Source organism: Lepidochelys olivacea (assembly GCF_965140295.1).
Source record: "Lepidochelys olivacea isolate rLepOli2 genome assembly, chromosome: 13".
NCBI lineage: Eukaryota > Metazoa > Chordata > Testudines > Cheloniidae > Lepidochelys > Lepidochelys olivacea.
In genome coordinates, this window is record NC_140423.1 from 32,158,126 (window position 1) to 32,176,076 (window position 17,951).

The 17,951-nt window shown below is 49.8% G+C and overlaps 1 protein-coding gene across 2 annotated transcripts in view; it reads left to right on the forward strand.

Annotated features, from left to right (window-relative positions):
• The window catches only part of LOC311529646 (arf-GAP with SH3 domain, ANK repeat and PH domain-containing protein 1-like), a gene marked incomplete at its 5' end in the record, with an annotated part of 119,014 nt that overhangs the window by 61,804 nt on the left and 39,259 nt on the right, over nucleotides 1–17,951 (forward strand). For both annotated transcript variants that reach the window (XM_084645775.1, XM_084645776.1), the window contains 3 exons: nucleotides 1,091–1,224; nucleotides 4,366–4,457; nucleotides 8,360–8,546. In XM_084645775.1, coding sequence (XP_084501901.1) covers nucleotides 1,091–1,224; nucleotides 4,366–4,457; nucleotides 8,360–8,546 — 413 coding nt within the window. The remainder of the gene's footprint in view (nucleotides 1–1,090; nucleotides 1,225–4,365; nucleotides 4,458–8,359; nucleotides 8,547–17,951) is intronic.

The window sequence follows — 17,951 nt, forward strand, 5'->3', positions numbered from 1 at the left end:
AAACTCCTTCTAGGGGTACCTTTAAAATCAGTGAATTTACGCCCTCCATTCCCAGACCCCCATGGGCAGCCCCGTCACTACCAGCAGCTATGGAGAGTGCATTTCCATGGGTCGTCGGGGAAAGAGCATCTTCACCAAATAGCTACAGCAGTGCAGCTGCACCCGTGCAGATCTGCCATTTTAAGTGTAGACCTGCTCTGAGCGCCACTGCACGCAGCATGCGCAACCCAGAGCAACGGCATGGCAAAGCAGCCAGCAGACCTGTCAGCTCCCATCCACAAACCCCAGGGGGATGACAGCCTCCAAGGGGGGGAAGGAGCTCCCTGCCCAGACCCAACAGGGGCCAGTTGGGGGGAAGGGGCTCCCCACTCTCCTCCCACCCCGATCCAAAGCTGGGACATTTTCAAATTATTTTTCCACGTTTGCCATAAACAGCCCCCTTTGCCATCCTCCACTCAGTCGATCATGTAAAGTCAAGTGGCCAGCGGCTCCTTGGACCCCATGGCACTTCCCCTTCCTGTTCTCACATTTTTTTCTACAGCCCAGATTCTCTATTCTGTCCAGTTATGCCTCCCTGATTCTGTGCCTGGCCCCCGGCACAGACTAAAGCATCCTGGGGGCTGCTCTGACTTGCACCACCCAGCTGTGGTCCCTGAGGGACTATCCACCAGCTTGAGACTACCAGAGAGCATTGTGCTCCAGCCATTCCCCTGCGGGGTGCCGGAGGCTGCATGGAGGAAAGCAGAGGAGCTCTGACAGCTCTAGTCCCAGCAAGGATTCCCTCAGTAAAGTGCACCTGGTCTGGGGAGGGGAATCTGGCTCTCACTGTCCATGTACCTTCATTCCCAATATAGTCTCCCTTCCACTCTCCTTCCTTTCCTGTCTCTGTCCCAGTCCATCCACCCACCTTCATCCTCTCTCTTCTCCATTTCCACCACCTGCTCAGATGCCCCACTGTAGGCCGGGGAGGGGGGGGTGAGACTGAGTGGTTGACAAGGTGTCTTGTTCACCCCATCCTGTGCCCCTGACTGCCCAGCACCTCTGGCAGGATGGGGGTGCTAATCAGAGCAATGTGCTGTCTCCCCAACAGACCCAAGCTGGCTCTCCATTAACCTGGGCATCCTGATCTGCATCGAGTGCTCCGGGATTCACCGAGAGATGGGCGTGCACCACTCCCGCATCCAGTCGCTGTCTCTGGACAAGCTTGCAACCTCTGAGCTCTTGGTAGGGAACTACCCGCACATGCTCCCTCAGGGCGCCCCCCCGCGCTCTGCCACCCCCTGCGCTCCCTCAGGGCGCCCCCCCGCGCTCTGCCACCCCCTGCGCTCCCTCAGGACGCCCCCCCCCGCGCTCTGCCACCCCCTGCACTCCCTCAGGGCACCCCCCTGCTCCGCTGCTGCCCACACGCGCACTTCCGCAGAGCCCCCCCTCTGCTGCTGCCCATACGCGCTCCCTCAGGGCGCCCCCCCGCGCTCTGCCACCCCCTGCGATCCCTCAGGGCGCCACCCCCACGCTCTGCCACCCCCTGCGCTCCCTCAGGGTGCACTCCCGCACTCTGCCACCCCCTACGCTCCCTCAGGGCACCCCCCTGCTCCACTGCTGCCCACACGCGCACTTCCGCAGAGCCCCCCTTCTGCTGCTGCCCATACGCGCTCCCTCAGGGCGTCCCCCCGCGCTCTGCCACCACCTGCACTCCCTCAGGGTGCCCCCCGCACTCTGCCACCCCCTGCGCTCCCTCAGGGCGCCCTCCCACGCTCTGCCACCCCCTGCGCTCCCTCAGGGTGCCCTCCCACGCTCTGCCACCTCCTGCGCTCCCTCAGGGTGCCCTCCCACGCTCTGCCACCTCCTGCGCTCCCTCAGGGCGCCCCCCCCGCACTCTGCCACCTCCTGCGCTCCCTCAGGGTGCCCCCCCCGCACTCTGCCACCTCCTGCGCTCCCTCAGGGCGCCCCCCCCGCACTCTGCCACCTCCTGCGCTCCCTCAGGACGCCCCCCCGCACTCTGCCACCTCCTGCGCTCCCTCAGGGTGCCCTCCCACACTCTGCCACCCCCTGCGCTCCCTCAGGGTGCCCTCCCACGCTCTGCCACCTCCTGCGCTCCCTCAGGGTGCCCTCCCACGCTCTGCCACCCTCTACTCTCCCTCAGAGCGCCCCCCTGCTCCACTGTTGCCTACGCGCGCACTTCCGCAGAGCCCCCCTTCTGCTGCTGCCCATACGCGCTCCCTCAGGGCGCCCCCCCGCGCTCTGCCACCCCCTGCGCTCCCTCAGGACGCCCCCCCCTGCGCTCTGCCACCCCCTGCACTCCCTCAGGGCACCCCCCTGCTCCGCTGCTGCCCACACGCGCACTTCCGCAGAGCCCCCCCTCTGCTGCTGCCCATACGCGCTCCCTCAGGGCGCCCCCCCGCGCTCTGCCACCCCCTGCGATCCCTCAGGGCGCCACCCCCACGCTCTGCCACCCCCTGCGCTCCCTCAGGGTGTGCTCCCGCACTCTGCCACCCCCTACGCTCCCTCAGGGCACCCCCCTGCTCCACTGCTGCCCACACGCACACTTCCGCAGAGCCCCCCTTCTGCTGCTGCCCATACGCGCTCCCTCAGGGCGTCCCCCCGCGCTCTGCCACCACCTGCACTCCCTCAGGGTGCCCCCCGCACTCTGCCACCCCCTGCGCTCCCTCAGGGCGCCCTCCCACGCTCTGCCACCCCCTGCGCTCCCTCAGGGTGCCCTCCCACGCTCTGCCACCTCCTGCGCTCCCTCAGGGTGCCCTCCCATGCTCTGCCACCCCCTGCGCTCCCTCAGGGTGCCCTCCCACGCTCTGCCACCTCCTGCGCTCCCTCAGGGTGCCCTCCCACGCTCTGCCACCTCCTGCGCTCCCTCAGGGTGCCCTCCCACGCTCTGCCACCTCCTGCGCTCCCTCAGGGCGCCCCCCCCGCACTCTGCCACCTCCTGCGCTCCCTCAGGGTGCCCTCCCACGCTCTGCCACCTCCTGCGCTCCCTCAGGGCGCCCCCCCCGCACTCTGCCACCTCCTGCGCTCCCTCAAGGCGCCCCCCCCGCACTCTGCCACCTCCTGCGCTCCCTCAGGGCGCCCTCCCACGCTCTGCCACCCCCTGCGCTCCCTCAGGGTGCCCTCCCACGCTCTGCCACCTCCTGCGCTCCCTCAGGGTGCCCTCCCACACTCTGCCACCCCCTGCGCTCCCTCAGGGTGCCCTCCCACACTCTGCCACCTCCTGCGCTCCCTCAGAGCGCCCCCCTGCTCCACTGTTGCCTACGCGCGCACTTTCGCAGAGCCCCCCTTCTGCTGCTGCCCATACGCGCTCCCTCAGGGCACCCCCCCACGCTCTGCCACCTCCTGTGCTCCCTCAGGGTGCCCCACCGCACTCTGCCACCCCCTGCGCTCCCTCAGGGTGCCCTCCCGCGCTCTGCCACCCCCTGCGCTCCCTCAGGGTGCCCTCCCGTGCTCTGCCACCTCCTGCGCTTCCTCAGGGCGCCCCCCCCGCACTCTGCCACCGCCTGCGCTCCCTCAGGGTGCCGTCCCACGCTCTGCCACCGCCTGCGCTCCCTCAGGGTGCCCTCCCACGTTCTGCCACCCCCTACGCTCCCTCAGGGTGCCCTCCCACGCTCTGCCACCCCCTACGCTCCCTTAGGGTGCCCTCCCGTGCTCTGCCACCCCCTACGCTCCCTCAGGGTGCCCTCCCGCGCTCTGCCACCCCCTACGCTCCATCAGAGCGCCCCCCTGTTCCACTGCTGCCTACGCGCGCACTTCCGTGGAGCCCCCCCTCTGCTGCTGCCCATACGCACTCCCTCAGGGCGTCCCCCCACGCTCTGCCACCTCCTGTGCTCCCTCAGGGCGCCCCCCCGCACTCTGCCACCCCCTGCGCTCCCTCAGAGCGCCCCTCCGCGCTCTGCCACCGCCTGCACTCCCTCAGGGCGCCCCCCTGCTCTGCTGCCACCCACATGCGCACTTCTTCAGAGCGCCCCCCCGCTGCTGCCCACGCGTGCTCCCTCAGAGCGCCCCCCCCGTTGCTGCCCACTTGTGCTCCCTCAGAGCGCCCCCCCCACTCTGCCACCACCTGCGCTCCCTTAGGGCACAAGCCAGCTCCACTGCCACCCACAGGCACACCCTTAGGGCGCCCCCTTGCTCTGCTGTTGCCTGCACCTTGGATAGGGCATTGCACAGACAGGAGCTAGTTACAACATGGGCCAGCTTACGGTGAGAGGCGGGCTCTCTGTGCCCAGGCCTACCTGGCCCCTGCCCATGGGCTCTATTGTCCAGCGCCCCCCCTGCCCCGGTACACTGGCTGGCGTGCGCTCCCAGCTCTCAGCACGGCGCTGTACGTTGCACCAACTTGTTTCTTACTTATCTGTTTTGCAGCTGGCTAAGAACATTGGCAATTCTGGCTTTAACGACATTCTGGAAGCCAACCTTCCCAGCCCTTTGCTGAAACCCACAGCCGGCAGTGATATGTAAGTCGTTTCTCAGGAGCCCGGAGCCCGGACAAACATCTCCGGGTAGGGCTTTGGGGTATTAGCTGTGGAGCTCTGGGGTGCTTAGCCTATCTCCCGCACCTGTTTTCACCCTCCCCATTTTCTTGGAACACATGCCTGGGTTCCTCTGGGGTGGGAGAGTCACAGTGCGCCCTGTCCATGGTCCTCTCCTCAGCAACGCTCAGTCATGGGACTGGGGGAGCCAGCCAGCATTTCTCTCTGGAGGATTCCCCAGACTGCTCTGGGCATCTAACAAGGACAGACCCAGCAGAGAGGCAGTTCAAGCAGGCGGGATGTGACTGACTTCAGGGCTGAGATTTCCAAAGCTGCCTGGGGCATAGGTGCCCAGTTCCCTTTAATGTTACTGGTAGATTTCCCTGGGTGTCAATGAGAGCAGTTAGACCAATGCTGAGTGCATTGGAAAACACTCCTCCACATGGGAAGGTGTCATGGGGAGGGGCATACCCTCTGGTGCCAACTCTTCAGTAATGCTCTTCACATCGATTACATTTCAGATCAGACTATGGGCCCAGCCCCGCATTGCCCCAGGGCACAGTAGGTCGTGGGCCCCAGGGCATGGTGAGCGGTGGATGCTACTGAGTTGGAATGGCAGCATTTTACAGCCACTGTGCACAGGTGCAGCCCAAAGGGGGATCAGGTCCAGTGTGAGTAAGGGCAGAAATCCAACAAAGGGAGTAGAAACACACAGTAGAAATAACAAGGTGAGATTCGTTTTGGAAAAATACAAGACTGTACTTCTAGGGAGAAATAACACCAAATAAGCCCACAGCAGGTGGGAACAGGAACAGCTGCTGGAGAGCTAGCAGGGAGAGCAGTCAACAAATTCCACTTCCAGCGCACTGAGGTGCCCCAAGGGAATCGGGGCTGCCTGGATAAAGATGTCTGTGACAGGAACCCCGGGGTACAACCTGGGACTGTGGGACCGCTATGCCCCCTTAACTGACTAATTTGGGTTGTCTCTCACAGTGTTTTACTGGTGACAAGCAGCAAACCCCTCCAGGGGCTATCACTCAGTACAACAGCACGTGCAGCCCCACAGCCAGCTAGATTGCATGAATGGTCCTAGAGCCACTCACGAATCACACAGACAAAGGCAGCAGCCAGATTCCCTCAGCTCCTAGCTTAGTACCTCAGGAATATACCGTCTTGCGCTGCTCGAGACCCTTTCTTGAGCAATGGAAATTTATTAATTGGTTCACCACTTCATCAGTGGGAAGTGAATATACACCAGCCTTTGTAAACCTGAGCGCATTTACCAAACACTTCAGGCAAACTCACTGGTAAAGATAAACAGTTAAACAAATGTATTGACTACAAAAGATAGATTGTAAGTGATTATAAGTGATAGGCAAAAAGTTAGAGTGGTTACCAAAGGAAAATAAAATATAAACAGTCAGCCTCAACCTTAACTCTTATCAGACTAGATCAAGCAATGTTCTCACCCCCACTGGATCTCACCGTTCTTAATATACAGGTTTGTCCCTTAAACCTGGGCCAGTCTCCTCTGTTGAAATCTTCTGTCTTCTGAGCATCCTTGTTGCTTGCAGCATAGGTGAGGGGAGGAGAAAAGGCCAAGCATGGGGCCACTGTGTTCTGTTTTATACCCTAAGTCCTTGGAGGACACAAGTCCAGACATGTCCGGTGGGCATTGCTGAGTCACCAGGCAAGGTTGAGCAATTCCCCTGGTGTGGCCTTGTGCAAGTGAGTCATTGTATTGTAGCTTCCTGGCTGGACAATGTCTGTTGATGGTTGTTTGACACCCGTCTGGGCATTGGTTATACCCCGGGTTATTGTCTTTGGGAAGCTAGTATCTGCGCACTTCCCAAACCCACAGCATATTTAAGTGACAGCCATGCAACACAATTCTCATAACTTCATATGCATTAATGATACTCATATTTAGATGGAACAGTGGGTTTCAGCAGATCATAACCTTTCCCATGATACCTTACATGGCCTGCTTTATATGCAATATCACAATCATAGGTAAATGACGAATACGGGGGTTACAGGGTGCTCCCCTGGGGTGTAGAGTGTCATAGTGTCCATCACAGACCAGGGAGACGACTGCACTGGCACCTCTTGAGATCCTCTGGACATTGAAGTCAAGGCTGGTGGTCTCCTTCAAGCTCTAGTCTAGCTCAACCACAAGTTCTGGGCTGGATCTGGGAATCCCTGGATGGGTTCTCTGGCCTGTATTTGCAGGAGGTCAGACTAGATGATGCTAATGGGCCCTCTGGCCTTAACATCTGTGAATCCCTAAACACTGCATCCAGCTCTGGGAATTGCCCTGTCAGAAAGATATAGACAAAAGCCTGAGAGCAATGGAACCAGCCATGAGGTGAGAGGCTCTACTTTATAAGGGAAGAATAGAGAGCTCAATCTGCGGAATGTGGCTAAAGCAAGACTGTCGGGGGGGCACACACAACTAGGCGTGGGATGGTCTAAGTGTGATCTGTGGGGCTAGAACCTGGGGAAATGGGTGGAAACTGAGAGAGAGAAAAGAGAGGCTGCATCTCAGGAAGTGCCCCCTGGTAGTGAGCTATATGAGGTGATGCAAGCGCCTCCTAGGGGACAGGGCAGGAATCCCATGACTTGGATATTTAAAATTAGATGGGACAAAATGCTAGAAAACAAACCCTGGGGAACAATCCTGTCCTGGCCAGGGACAGTCTGGAAGGGCCAGCAGGTGTCTCCATTGCTAGCTTCCACCATTCTGTGACCCGCAGTGCTTGCCACTGGGGAAAGCCCCTGAAACCCACCTGTTCAGAGGGCAGCAGCAGGGGCTGATGTGCTCTTGTGCACCATGCTGGTGTTCTGCTCCCCCCTCAACTCCTGCCCTGCCCATTCCTCACCTCACAGCACCATGCCTTAGTGTAGCATATTGCAATCCATACGGAGAAATCTACAGAGTGCTCCCGAGGTGGGGTGACATTGCTAACCTGACACATCAAAATCATGTGTCAAGCCCAGATATCATGAGATGATAACATTTGATAAGAACATAAGAGCAGCCCTTCTGGGTCAGACCAAAGGTCCATCAAGCCGAGTATCCCGTCTTCCAACAGTGGCCAAAGCCAGGTGCCCCAAAGGGAATGAACGCAATAGGTAATCATCAAGTGATCCATCCCCTGTTGCCCATTCCCAGCTTCTGGCAGACAGAGGCTAGGGACACCATCACTGCCCATCCTGGCTGATAGCCATTGATGGACCCATCCTCCATGAATTTATCTAGTTCTTTTTTTTAACGCTGTTATAGTCTTGGCCTTCACAACATCCGCTGGCAAAGAGTTCCACAGGTTGACTGCATTTTGTAAAGAAATACTCCCTTTTGTTTGTTTTAAACCTGCTGCCTATTAGTTTCATTGGGTGACCCCTAGTTCTTGTGTTATGAGAAGGAGTAAATAACTCTGCCTTATTTACTTTCTCCATACCAATCATGATGATGTCCTTTGCCTTCTGATTTGTGGGCCTTTTGCTTACATGTGGGACATGGCTTCCAGTGGCCAGAAACTGACTTTTGAAGGATAGAAACTGAGATTCTCACATAGTCACCTGACTCCAGCAGCTGTAGTTTAAGACAGCACCAAATATCTCGAGAGTTGACAGTGCTTCTGGAGCACGATCTGGGGAGTGGTGCAGGAGGGTAGGAGGCCGGGCAAGAGGAAAAGAGGGGCAGAGGGAAGAAGGAACCAGCAGCAGGAGAGGAGGGGAAGCACCACCTCTCTGATGGCTGCCTGCCTTGGCAGCCTCGAGCCTATGCCTGCCTTTCCCAAGAGTGGAGCAGGAGCAATCGTGCTCCAGGGCCTGCGCATTCCCGTGTGAATTCTAATTCTCTTCCAATGCTGGCACCACCCCAGGGCCCTTCGGAAAGATTTCATCATCTCCAAGTATGTCGAGAGGAAATACGCCAAGAGGAGGTCTAGGAGCCCAGCTGCCCAGCGCCAGGAGCTACAGGAAGCCATCAGGTGGAAGGACTTATTTACATTGCTCCAGGCCTATGCCGAAAAGGTGGATTTAAGTGAGCCTGTTCTGGAGCCTGTACAGGTGAGGATGGCCCTGCGCTGGGTGCCCCAAGAGACAGTGTAGATGGAAAGGAGCAGCCCAGGCAGGGACAGTGCAGACTGGGGCAGGGGGACCATGTCACTGACTGGAGGGGACGGGCATGGGGCACAGTGCTGAGGCACCAGGCCTGCAATAAGGGGCTGACACACAGGCATGGGGTAAGGGGCCCCACACCTCTGGTCGGGGCCAGGGTCACAAAGGGGTCTGGATTCTCTGTCTCTAGTGCCTGCGACTATACGGCCCCATTTTTTCTTACCTTAGGTCAGAGGTTTCAGCTCTTTCTTCTTTCTCCTGCTGCTTTTCGCACCTGTGTTGGCTTTCCAGAGGCAGTGCCCCCATCTGGCCCTGTCAGGAAGCACAGGCTCTTGGTAGATGTGCAATTTCTTTGCCATCTGTTTTTCTTCCTTTCCTGCCTCCTGCAGCAGCTATGATTGACTGTTCTTCCCCAGGAGGTGGGGAAGTGGGAAGCAGCCATTCAGAGGGGGATTTCCCCCAGGCCATCTAAAATGTCTTAAGGCTGCAGCTTCTATCATCATGAGACTGGCTTCAGCAGGGACCAGAATCCCGTGACTGTGATGAATTTGGGAGAGTTGGCCACACTGGCTGTACTGTTAGTGCATGAAAGCACTGTGCTTTGTTTCAGGTGAGGTTGCACTGCAGATAGCATCCCTTGGCATGCCCGTCTCCTCCTGAGAGTCTGGCTCCAAACCTGAGCAGAAGGGGTGGTGAGAGCAGAGGGCTGCTGGCTTTGAGGTGGTGAGAGCTTTGGAAAGCAGAGGCAGAGCTAGGGTTGGGGTTGATTCTCTGGCGTGTGTGGTTGTGCTCGTGGGGAGCCAGCGGCTCAGGGCTGAGCAGATGGACGGTTCCATTGGATGGCTTCACTTCGCATTTCCGTCATCTTTAGATTTTCTGTAGAGCAACTTTAACTGATCCCCAGTGCAGTGTTTTGACATATCATTTTCCTGGTCTCTGGAGACTTGGCTAGGGTCTCCAACCCGGTGACGGTGCCTTTCAAGGTGGGCAAGCCCTTTGTCAGAGCACCCAGCAGGCTCAGAGCTCGTTCTCAGCACTTTCATCAAGTTCCTGGTATTCACCAAAAAGCTCTTTGAAAAGCTGTTCAGAATCAGCTCAGCAGCATGCCAGGCGTCCTGCCAGGGTGCGTACAAACCAATGATTCACACACAAAAAATCAGACTTTTTCGATTTAAAATTGAATTTTTTTATTTTGTTGTTTCAATTATTATAATTTTTTCTTTTCCAATGAAATCTGAATTTAATACAAAATATGTTCAGGCCTAAACTTATTATAATCTCTTCTTAAAACACTGAAATAAAAATAAATGTGCTGATTCCGTGAGCCGCTGCTTTTCTATATCAAGAAAAAATCAGGGGACAAACATCGAACTTTGGAGGGCAAGATTTATGCACATGGCATGATAGGTCATGCGCTGTGGTGAGGGCCTGATCTTGTGGGGGCCCAGGGTTCTGCTGCTGGGTTTAAGAGACAGGTTCTGGGACCCAGCCTGTGATTCCAGGAGACACCATCATATATCTCACCAGGATGATCCTCTGAACCACCTAGGGGGCCTCATGCTCCTGTTTTACAGCTTCTCCCTCCCTGAGCTCTGATCGGCTCAGGTCTCAGATTATGAATATTTACAACTCCACCCACCGGGGAAACTTACTAAGGGAAAATATTCAAATGAGTGCAGCCTCTTGGGTTGACTTCAACACCTGGGAACTGGAGGGAAAAGCCTGCCATGGCTTCAGCTCCTTTTAAAAAAAAACCCATCTGGGAATATTTTCAAGACATTCCTTTACCTCTGAGTAAAAAGGGAACAGGAGTCAAATGTAAACCGCACGACAAGGAAACGCAAGGCCTGGTTGTCAAAAGGAAACAACATTTAAAAAGTGCCCCTCAGAAGGCAATGCCTTTGAAGATGATGTGGACTTGTCTGACCAATCTGAATCAACTGGTTAGTAAACTTATTTTTGCACCATTCTTACAGACTGCCTGCCATGTTTTACTATGCTAGTAAATGATTACTTATTGTCGTACATTTGTGTTTTGAGTGGATTAATTGCTTATGAATTTCAATATATTTGTGTTCAGAATATAATTGGTATGTTAGTTTGTTGTGGGAGTATTTATCAATTACATTTTTACTGTTACTGCTGGACTTCTGAAGTGATCTTATATGGCTCAGTATAATCAAGCATCCTAGGTGAAGTTTACCTGTTTAAAAGTAAAGTTTTATTAGGCATTGTCATAAATATAAAGGGAAGGGTAAACCCCTTTAAAATCCCTCCTGGCCAGAGGAAAAATCCTCTCACCTGTAAAGGGTTAAGAAGCTAAAGGTAACCTCGCTGGCACCTGACCAAAATGACTAATGAGGAGACAAGATACTTTCAAAAGCTGGGAGGAGGGAGAGAAACAAAGGGTCTGTGTCTGTCTGTATGCTGGTTTTGCCAGTGACAGAACAGGAATGGAGTCTGAGAACTTTTAGTAAGTAATCTAGCTAGGTATGTGTTAGATTATGATTTCTTTAAATGGCTGAGAAAAGAACTGTGCTGAATAGAATGACTATCCCTGTCTGTGCATCTTTTTTGTAACTTAAGGTTTTGCCTAGAGGGATTCTCTATGTTTTGAATCTAATTACCCTGTAAGGTATCTACCATCCTGATTTTACAGAGGTGATTCCTTTACTTCTACTAAAAGTCTTCTTGTAAGGAAACTGAATGCTTTTTCACTGTTCTAAGATCCAAGGGTTTGGGTCTGTGGTCACCTATGCAAATTGGTGAGGATTTTTACCAAACCTTCACCAGGAAGTGGGGTGCAAGGGTTGGGAGGATTTTGGGGGGAAAGACATGTCCAAACTATGTTTCCCAGTAAACCCAGTTAAAGTTTGGTGGTGGCAGTGGAAATCCAGGGGCAAAGGATAAAATTAATTTGTACCTTGGGGAAGTTTTAACCTAAACTGCTGAAAGTAAGCTTAGGAGGTTTTCATGCAGGTCCCCACATCTGTACCCTAGAGTTCAGAGTGTGGGAGGAACCTTGACAGGCATTTATGAATTTTGACATTTAAATTTTTTTCCAAGCTGTTTGGTATGTTGCTAGAGGTAGAAGTTCAAATAGATTTAGATAATTCTTATGATTTATTAATTATTTTCCCTATGAAAATGGGTTTAGAATAAATTATATCATTTCAACTGAGGCACAAACATCTTCAATAGGAGGAATCTTTCATTTACAATCCCTTTTTTAAAAAAGACAGTGCACTGAGTAAAGATGAGTGAGTGACTTTTTGACCCTTTTGTTTCAGGGCCCAGCTTAGACAGCAGGGGTTATAAATGTCCATCATTTGCAAGGTCTACAACTTTAGAGTCATCTGCTGATACCATCAGCAGGGCAACAATTAATCGTATGTCAGACAGCGTCAAAAAAAAAAAAAGACTTCATCCCACCGTAAAACCATGGCTGCATTTGTCATCAGGACCAGCACATTCCAGCAAAGCTCCATAGACGAAAAGGTTGCTCAGTTCATTTATGCAATAAATTTTTCCTTTTGTCTTGTTCAGAGCAAACATTGCATTGACATGATTCAATCATTACAACCAGGCTGTGCTCCACCTGGCAGAGCAGACATTGCAGGAAGAGTGCTGGATACAGTGTATAGGAAGGAAATCTAACTGTGTGCAAAAAACATTGATGGGAAATTCGTTAATCTGAGTCTTGATGAGCAGTGTACAAAATGATCCAGTAATATGTGCTTGTGTGGCAACATACAATAAGGTTGTCTCTCACAGAAACAATTGATACATCAGGAAATGCGTATACAGCAGAATACTTAAGAAGTAGCAATACAAGGTGTAACAAACTGAAGAAAAAGTCAAGTGTGTAGCTTTCTCACAGACAGTGCTGCAAATATAGCTGTGACCATGGTCACTGGAGGGACTATACTGAGAATACTCAACCAGAGCAAACTGCAAAGAATAAGGTAGATGATCCCCCCCCCAAACTGGTTGTTTATTCTTATAATTAGATTCACCAAGTCAGTAACAAAACAGCTTCTGTAATACCTTACTGGTTACTAAGAAGCCAAAATAAAGTTCCCTTTAAACAATCCAGCCTTTGGCTCTCACCCAGACAGCCAAGTCTATATAGTGAGGGTTATTTAAGTCGTTATTCACCATATATAAAGTTCTACCAATCACAAGAGATTGGACACATTACCCATCAGGTCAATGAATATTTCAGATCTCACTCAAATACATATTTACAGCCAGTTTTTATTAGCTAATCTAAGATTTATTACTAAAAAGAAAATAGAGTTACTTTAAAAGATAATTATACATACAGATATGAATAAAGTTCTTAGGACAGTTTCACAGCAGAGATGGTGAGGCTGCTGATTTGTAGAAATTAGGGGTGTCAAGTAATTTAAAAAATTCATTGCGATTAATCACACAATTAAAAAGATTAATTGTGCGATTAATCACACTGTTAAACAATACTAGAATACCATTTATTTAAATATTTTTGGATGTTTTCTACATTTTCAAATATATTAATGTCAGTTACAACACAGAATACAAAGTGTACAATGCTCACTTTATACTTATTTTATATTACAAATATTTGTGCTGTAAAAAACAAAAGAAATAGTATTTTTCAATTCATCTCATACAAGTACTGTAATGCAATCTCTTTATCATGAAAGTTGAACTTACAAATGTAGAATTATGTACAAAAATAACTGCATTCAAAAATAAAACAATATAAAACTTTAGAGCCTACAAGTCCACGCAGTCCTACTTCTTGTTCAGCCAGTCACTCAGACAAACAAGTTTGTTTACATTTGCAGGTGATAATACTGCTCGCTTCTTGTTTACAGTGTCACCTGAAAGTGAGAACAGACGTTCGCATGGCACTATTGTAGCCGGCATTGGAAGATATTTACATGCCAGATAAGCTAAAGTTTCATATGCCCCTTCATCTTCAACCACCATTCCAGAGGACATACGTCCATGCTGATGACAGGTTCTGCTCGATAATGATCCAAAGCAGTGCAGACCAATGCATATTCATTTTCATCATCTGAGTCAGATGCCACCAGCAAAAGGCTGATTTTCTTTTTTGATGGTTCAGATTCTGTAGTTTCCACATCGGAGTTTTGCTCTTTTAAGACTTCTGAAAGCATGCTCCACACCTTGTCCCTCTCAGATTTTGGAAGGCACTTCAGATTCTTAAACCTTGGGTCGAGTGCTGTAGCTATCTTTAGAAATCTCACATTGGTACCTTCTTTGCGTTTTGTCAAATCTGCAGTGAAAGTGTTCTTAAAATGAACAACATGTGCTGGCTCATCATCCGAGACGGCTATAATATGAAATACATGACAGAATGTGGGTAAAACAGGGCAGGAAACATAGTATTCTCCCTCAAGTTCAATCAAAATTTAATTATCGCGTTATTTTTTTAATGAGCATCATCAGCATGGAAGCATGTCCTCTGAATGGTAGCCAAAGCATGAAGGGGCATATGAATATTTAGCATATCTGGCACGTAAATACCTTGCAACACTGGCTACAAAAGTGCCATGCGAACACCTGTTCTCACGTTCAGGTGACATTGTAAACAAGAAGCGAGCAGCATTATCGCCTGCAAATGTAAACAAACTTGTTTGTCTTAGCGATTGGCTGAATAAGAAGTAGGACTGAGTGGACTTGTAGGGTCTCAAGTTTTACATTGTTTTGTTTTTGAGTGCTGTTATATAAAATAAATTTCACTTTCACAATAAAGAGATTGCATTATGGTACTTGTATGAGGTAAATTGAAAAATACTGTTTCTTTTGTTTATCATTTTTACAGTGCAAATATTTTAAATAAAAATAATAAAATAAAGTGAGCACTGTACACTTTGTATCCTGTGTTGTAATTGAAATCAATATACTTGAAATGGAGAAAAATATCCAAAAAAAGTTAATAAATTTCAATTGATATTCTATTGTTTAACAGTGAGATTAAAACTGCAATTAATCACAATTAATTTTTTTAATTATGATTAGTTTTTTTGAGTTAATTGTGTGAGTTAACTGCGATTAATCAATAGTCCTTGTAGAAATTCTTCTGAAATTACTTTAAAAAGATATAGTACAATAGGCAGTCCATGTGCAGAATTTGTTCAAATCTTCCATAAGAATGGCCGGGCTAATCCAGAATAGACATGGAGACCTCAGTCTTGCAACTTCAACTTCCCCGACCAAGTTTAAGCAGATCTGAGATAGTAAGGATCAGGCCCAAAAATTCTTTTAGAGCTGAAGTGCAGCTGATAAGCCTCTTGGCAGCAAGTGGCCACAGCAGCCATTCCTTAGGTGAAGAACAGGTAATGTACATTGTTGCTTTGAAGTAATACTCTATTTCCTAGGCATATACCAATAACTAGTTGAATTGATTAGCATAAGGCAATTAACCATTCAAACGGTTTATAGGTAGTTTACTACAGACTTCAAAGAGAAATAAAGACAATTATATTATTAAACCACAAGTTTCATCTAAATTTTAATATCCCCTTTTGATCACTAAATCAATATAATATAGTAATGAAACATTACAGACAGGAACCAATGTTTAGCATCTACAAGCTAATTAGATCACAGTGTTGAACTTCTAATAAGGCATAGGTAAACACAGACAAATACAATTAGTATCTACTTCTAATTCTCTAACAATACAGGCCTACATTTCAAGACCTCTAGTCTATAGTCAGTATAGAGGACCTCTAGTCCTCTATACTGTGGAAAGGGATCTGGGGGTCATAGTGGACCGCAAGCTAAATATGAGTCAACAGTATAACGCCGTTGCAAAAAAAGCAAACATCCTTCTGGGATGTATTAGGAGGAGTGTTGTAAGCAAGACACGAGAAGTAATTCTTCTGCTCTACTCCATGCTGATTAGGCCTCAACTGGAGTATCATGTCCAGTTCTGGGTGCCATATTTCAGGAAAGAAGTGGACAAACTGGAGAGAGTCCAGAGAAGAGCAGCAAAAATGATTAAAGGTCTAGAAAACATGAGCTATTAGGGAAGATTGAAAAAATTGGGTTTGTTTAGTCTGGAAAAGAGAAGACTGAGAGGGGACATGATCACAGTTTTCAAGTATTTAAAAGGTTGTTACAAGGAGAAGGAAGAAAAATTGTTCTTAACTTCTGAGGCCAGGACAAGAAGCAATGGACTTAAACTGCAGCAAGGGAAGTTTAGGTTGGACATTAGGAAAAAGTTCCTGTCAAGGTAGTTAAACACTGGAATAAATTGCCTAAGGAGGTTGTAGAATCTCCCTTATTGGAGATTTTTAGGAGCAGGTTAGACAAACTCCTGTCAGGAATGGTCTAGATAATACTTAGTCCTGCCACGAGTGCAGGGGCCTGGACTAGATGACCTCTTGAGGTCCCTTCCAGTTCTATGGTTCTGTGATTATATTTAACATAGCTTTGCTAACTATCTATGAGGAATGGCCCTATTTACCATTTCAGTATTCTTCTAATATGTCCTTAAAGGTTTCTTTTACTTCAGCCAGCCAGCTGGTTGCTTAACTCTCACTGGCTCAGCATCACAATAGCTAAAATGAGAAGAAATCTAAAAGAAAATAATGAATCATAGAAAATTAGGGTTGGAAGAGATCTCAGGAGGTCATCTCAAAACAGGATCAACCCCAACTAAATCATCCCAGCCAGGGCTTTGTCAAGCCGGGCCTTAAAAACCTCTAAGGACAGAGATTCCACCAGCTCCCTAGGTAACCCATTCCAGTGCTTCACCACGCTCCTAGTGGAATAGTTTTTCCTAATATCCAACCTAGACCTCCCCCACTGCAACTTGAGACCATTGCTCCTTGTTCTGTCATCAGCCACTACTGAGAACAGCCTAGCTCCATCCTCTTTGTTACCCCCTTCAGGCAATTGAAGGCTGATATCAAATCCCCAGTCACTCTTCTCTTCTGCAGACTAAACAAGCTCAGTTCCCTCAGCCTCTCCTTGTAAGTCATGTGCCCCAGCTCCCTAATCATTTTCGTTGTCCTCTGCTGGACTCTCTCCAATTTGTCCACATCCTTTCTGTAGTGGGGGGGCCCCAAACTGGATGAAATACTCCAGATGTGGCCTCACCAGTGCCGAATAGAGGGGAATAATCCTTTCCCTCAACCTGCTGGCAATGTTCCTACTAATGCAGCCCAATATGCCGTTAGCCTTCTTGGCAACAAGGGCACACTGCTGACTCACATCCAGCTTCTCATACACTGTAATCCCCAAGTCCTTTTCTGCAGAACTGCCACTTAGCCAGTCAGCCCCCAGCCTGTAGCAGTGCATGGGATTCTTCTATCCTAAGTGCAGGACTCTGCACTTGTCCTTGATCAACCTCATCAGATTTCTTTTGGCCAAATCCTTCAATTTGTCTAGATCACTCTGGACCCTATCACTACTCTCCAGCATATCTACCTCTCCCCTGAGCTTAGTGTCATCCGCGAACTTGTTAAGGGTGCAATCCATCCAATCATCCAGATCATTAATGAAGATGTTGAACAAAACCAGCCCCAGGACCGACCCCAGGGGCACTCCGCTTGATACCAGCTGCCAACTAGACATAAAGCTGTTGATCACTACCCCTTGAGCCTGCTGATCTAGCCAGCTTTCTATCCACCTTATAGTCCATTCATCCAATCCATGCTTCTTTAACTTGCTGGCAAGAATACTGGGGGAGATTGTATCAAAAGCTTTGCTAAAGTCAAGGTATATCATGTCCACTGCTTTCCCCATATCCACAGAGCCAGTTATCTCATCATAGAAGGCAATCAGGTTGGTCAGGCATGATTTGCCCTTTATAAATCCATGTTGACTGTTCCTGATCACCTTCCTCTCCTCCAAGTGTTTCAAAAAGGAATTTGAAACTTACAACATATGGGTGCAGTGCTCATTTGATGCATCTTATAGCCACAGAGTTAAGTATAACTGCAGGAAAAAGGAAAATGTTGTTGAAATTTCAAAATACTTCCTTAGCAACCACTTTGCTTCAGCTTCACTAAAGAAAGCAGGATTTAAGAGCGGCCATATTGGATCAGGCCAAAGGTCCGTCTAGCCCATTATCTTGTCTTCTGACAGTAACCAGTGCCAGGTGGTTCAGAGGGAATGAACAGAACAGGTCATCATCAAGTGATCCATCCCCTGTCACCCATTCCCAGCTTCTGGCAAACAGAGGCTAGGGACACCCTCCCTGCCCTTCCTGGCTAATAGCCATTGATGTACCTATCCTCCATGAATTTATCTAGTTCTTTTTTGAATCCTGTTATAGTCTTAGCCTTCACAACATCCTCTCACAAAGAGTTTGACAGGTTGACTGTGCGT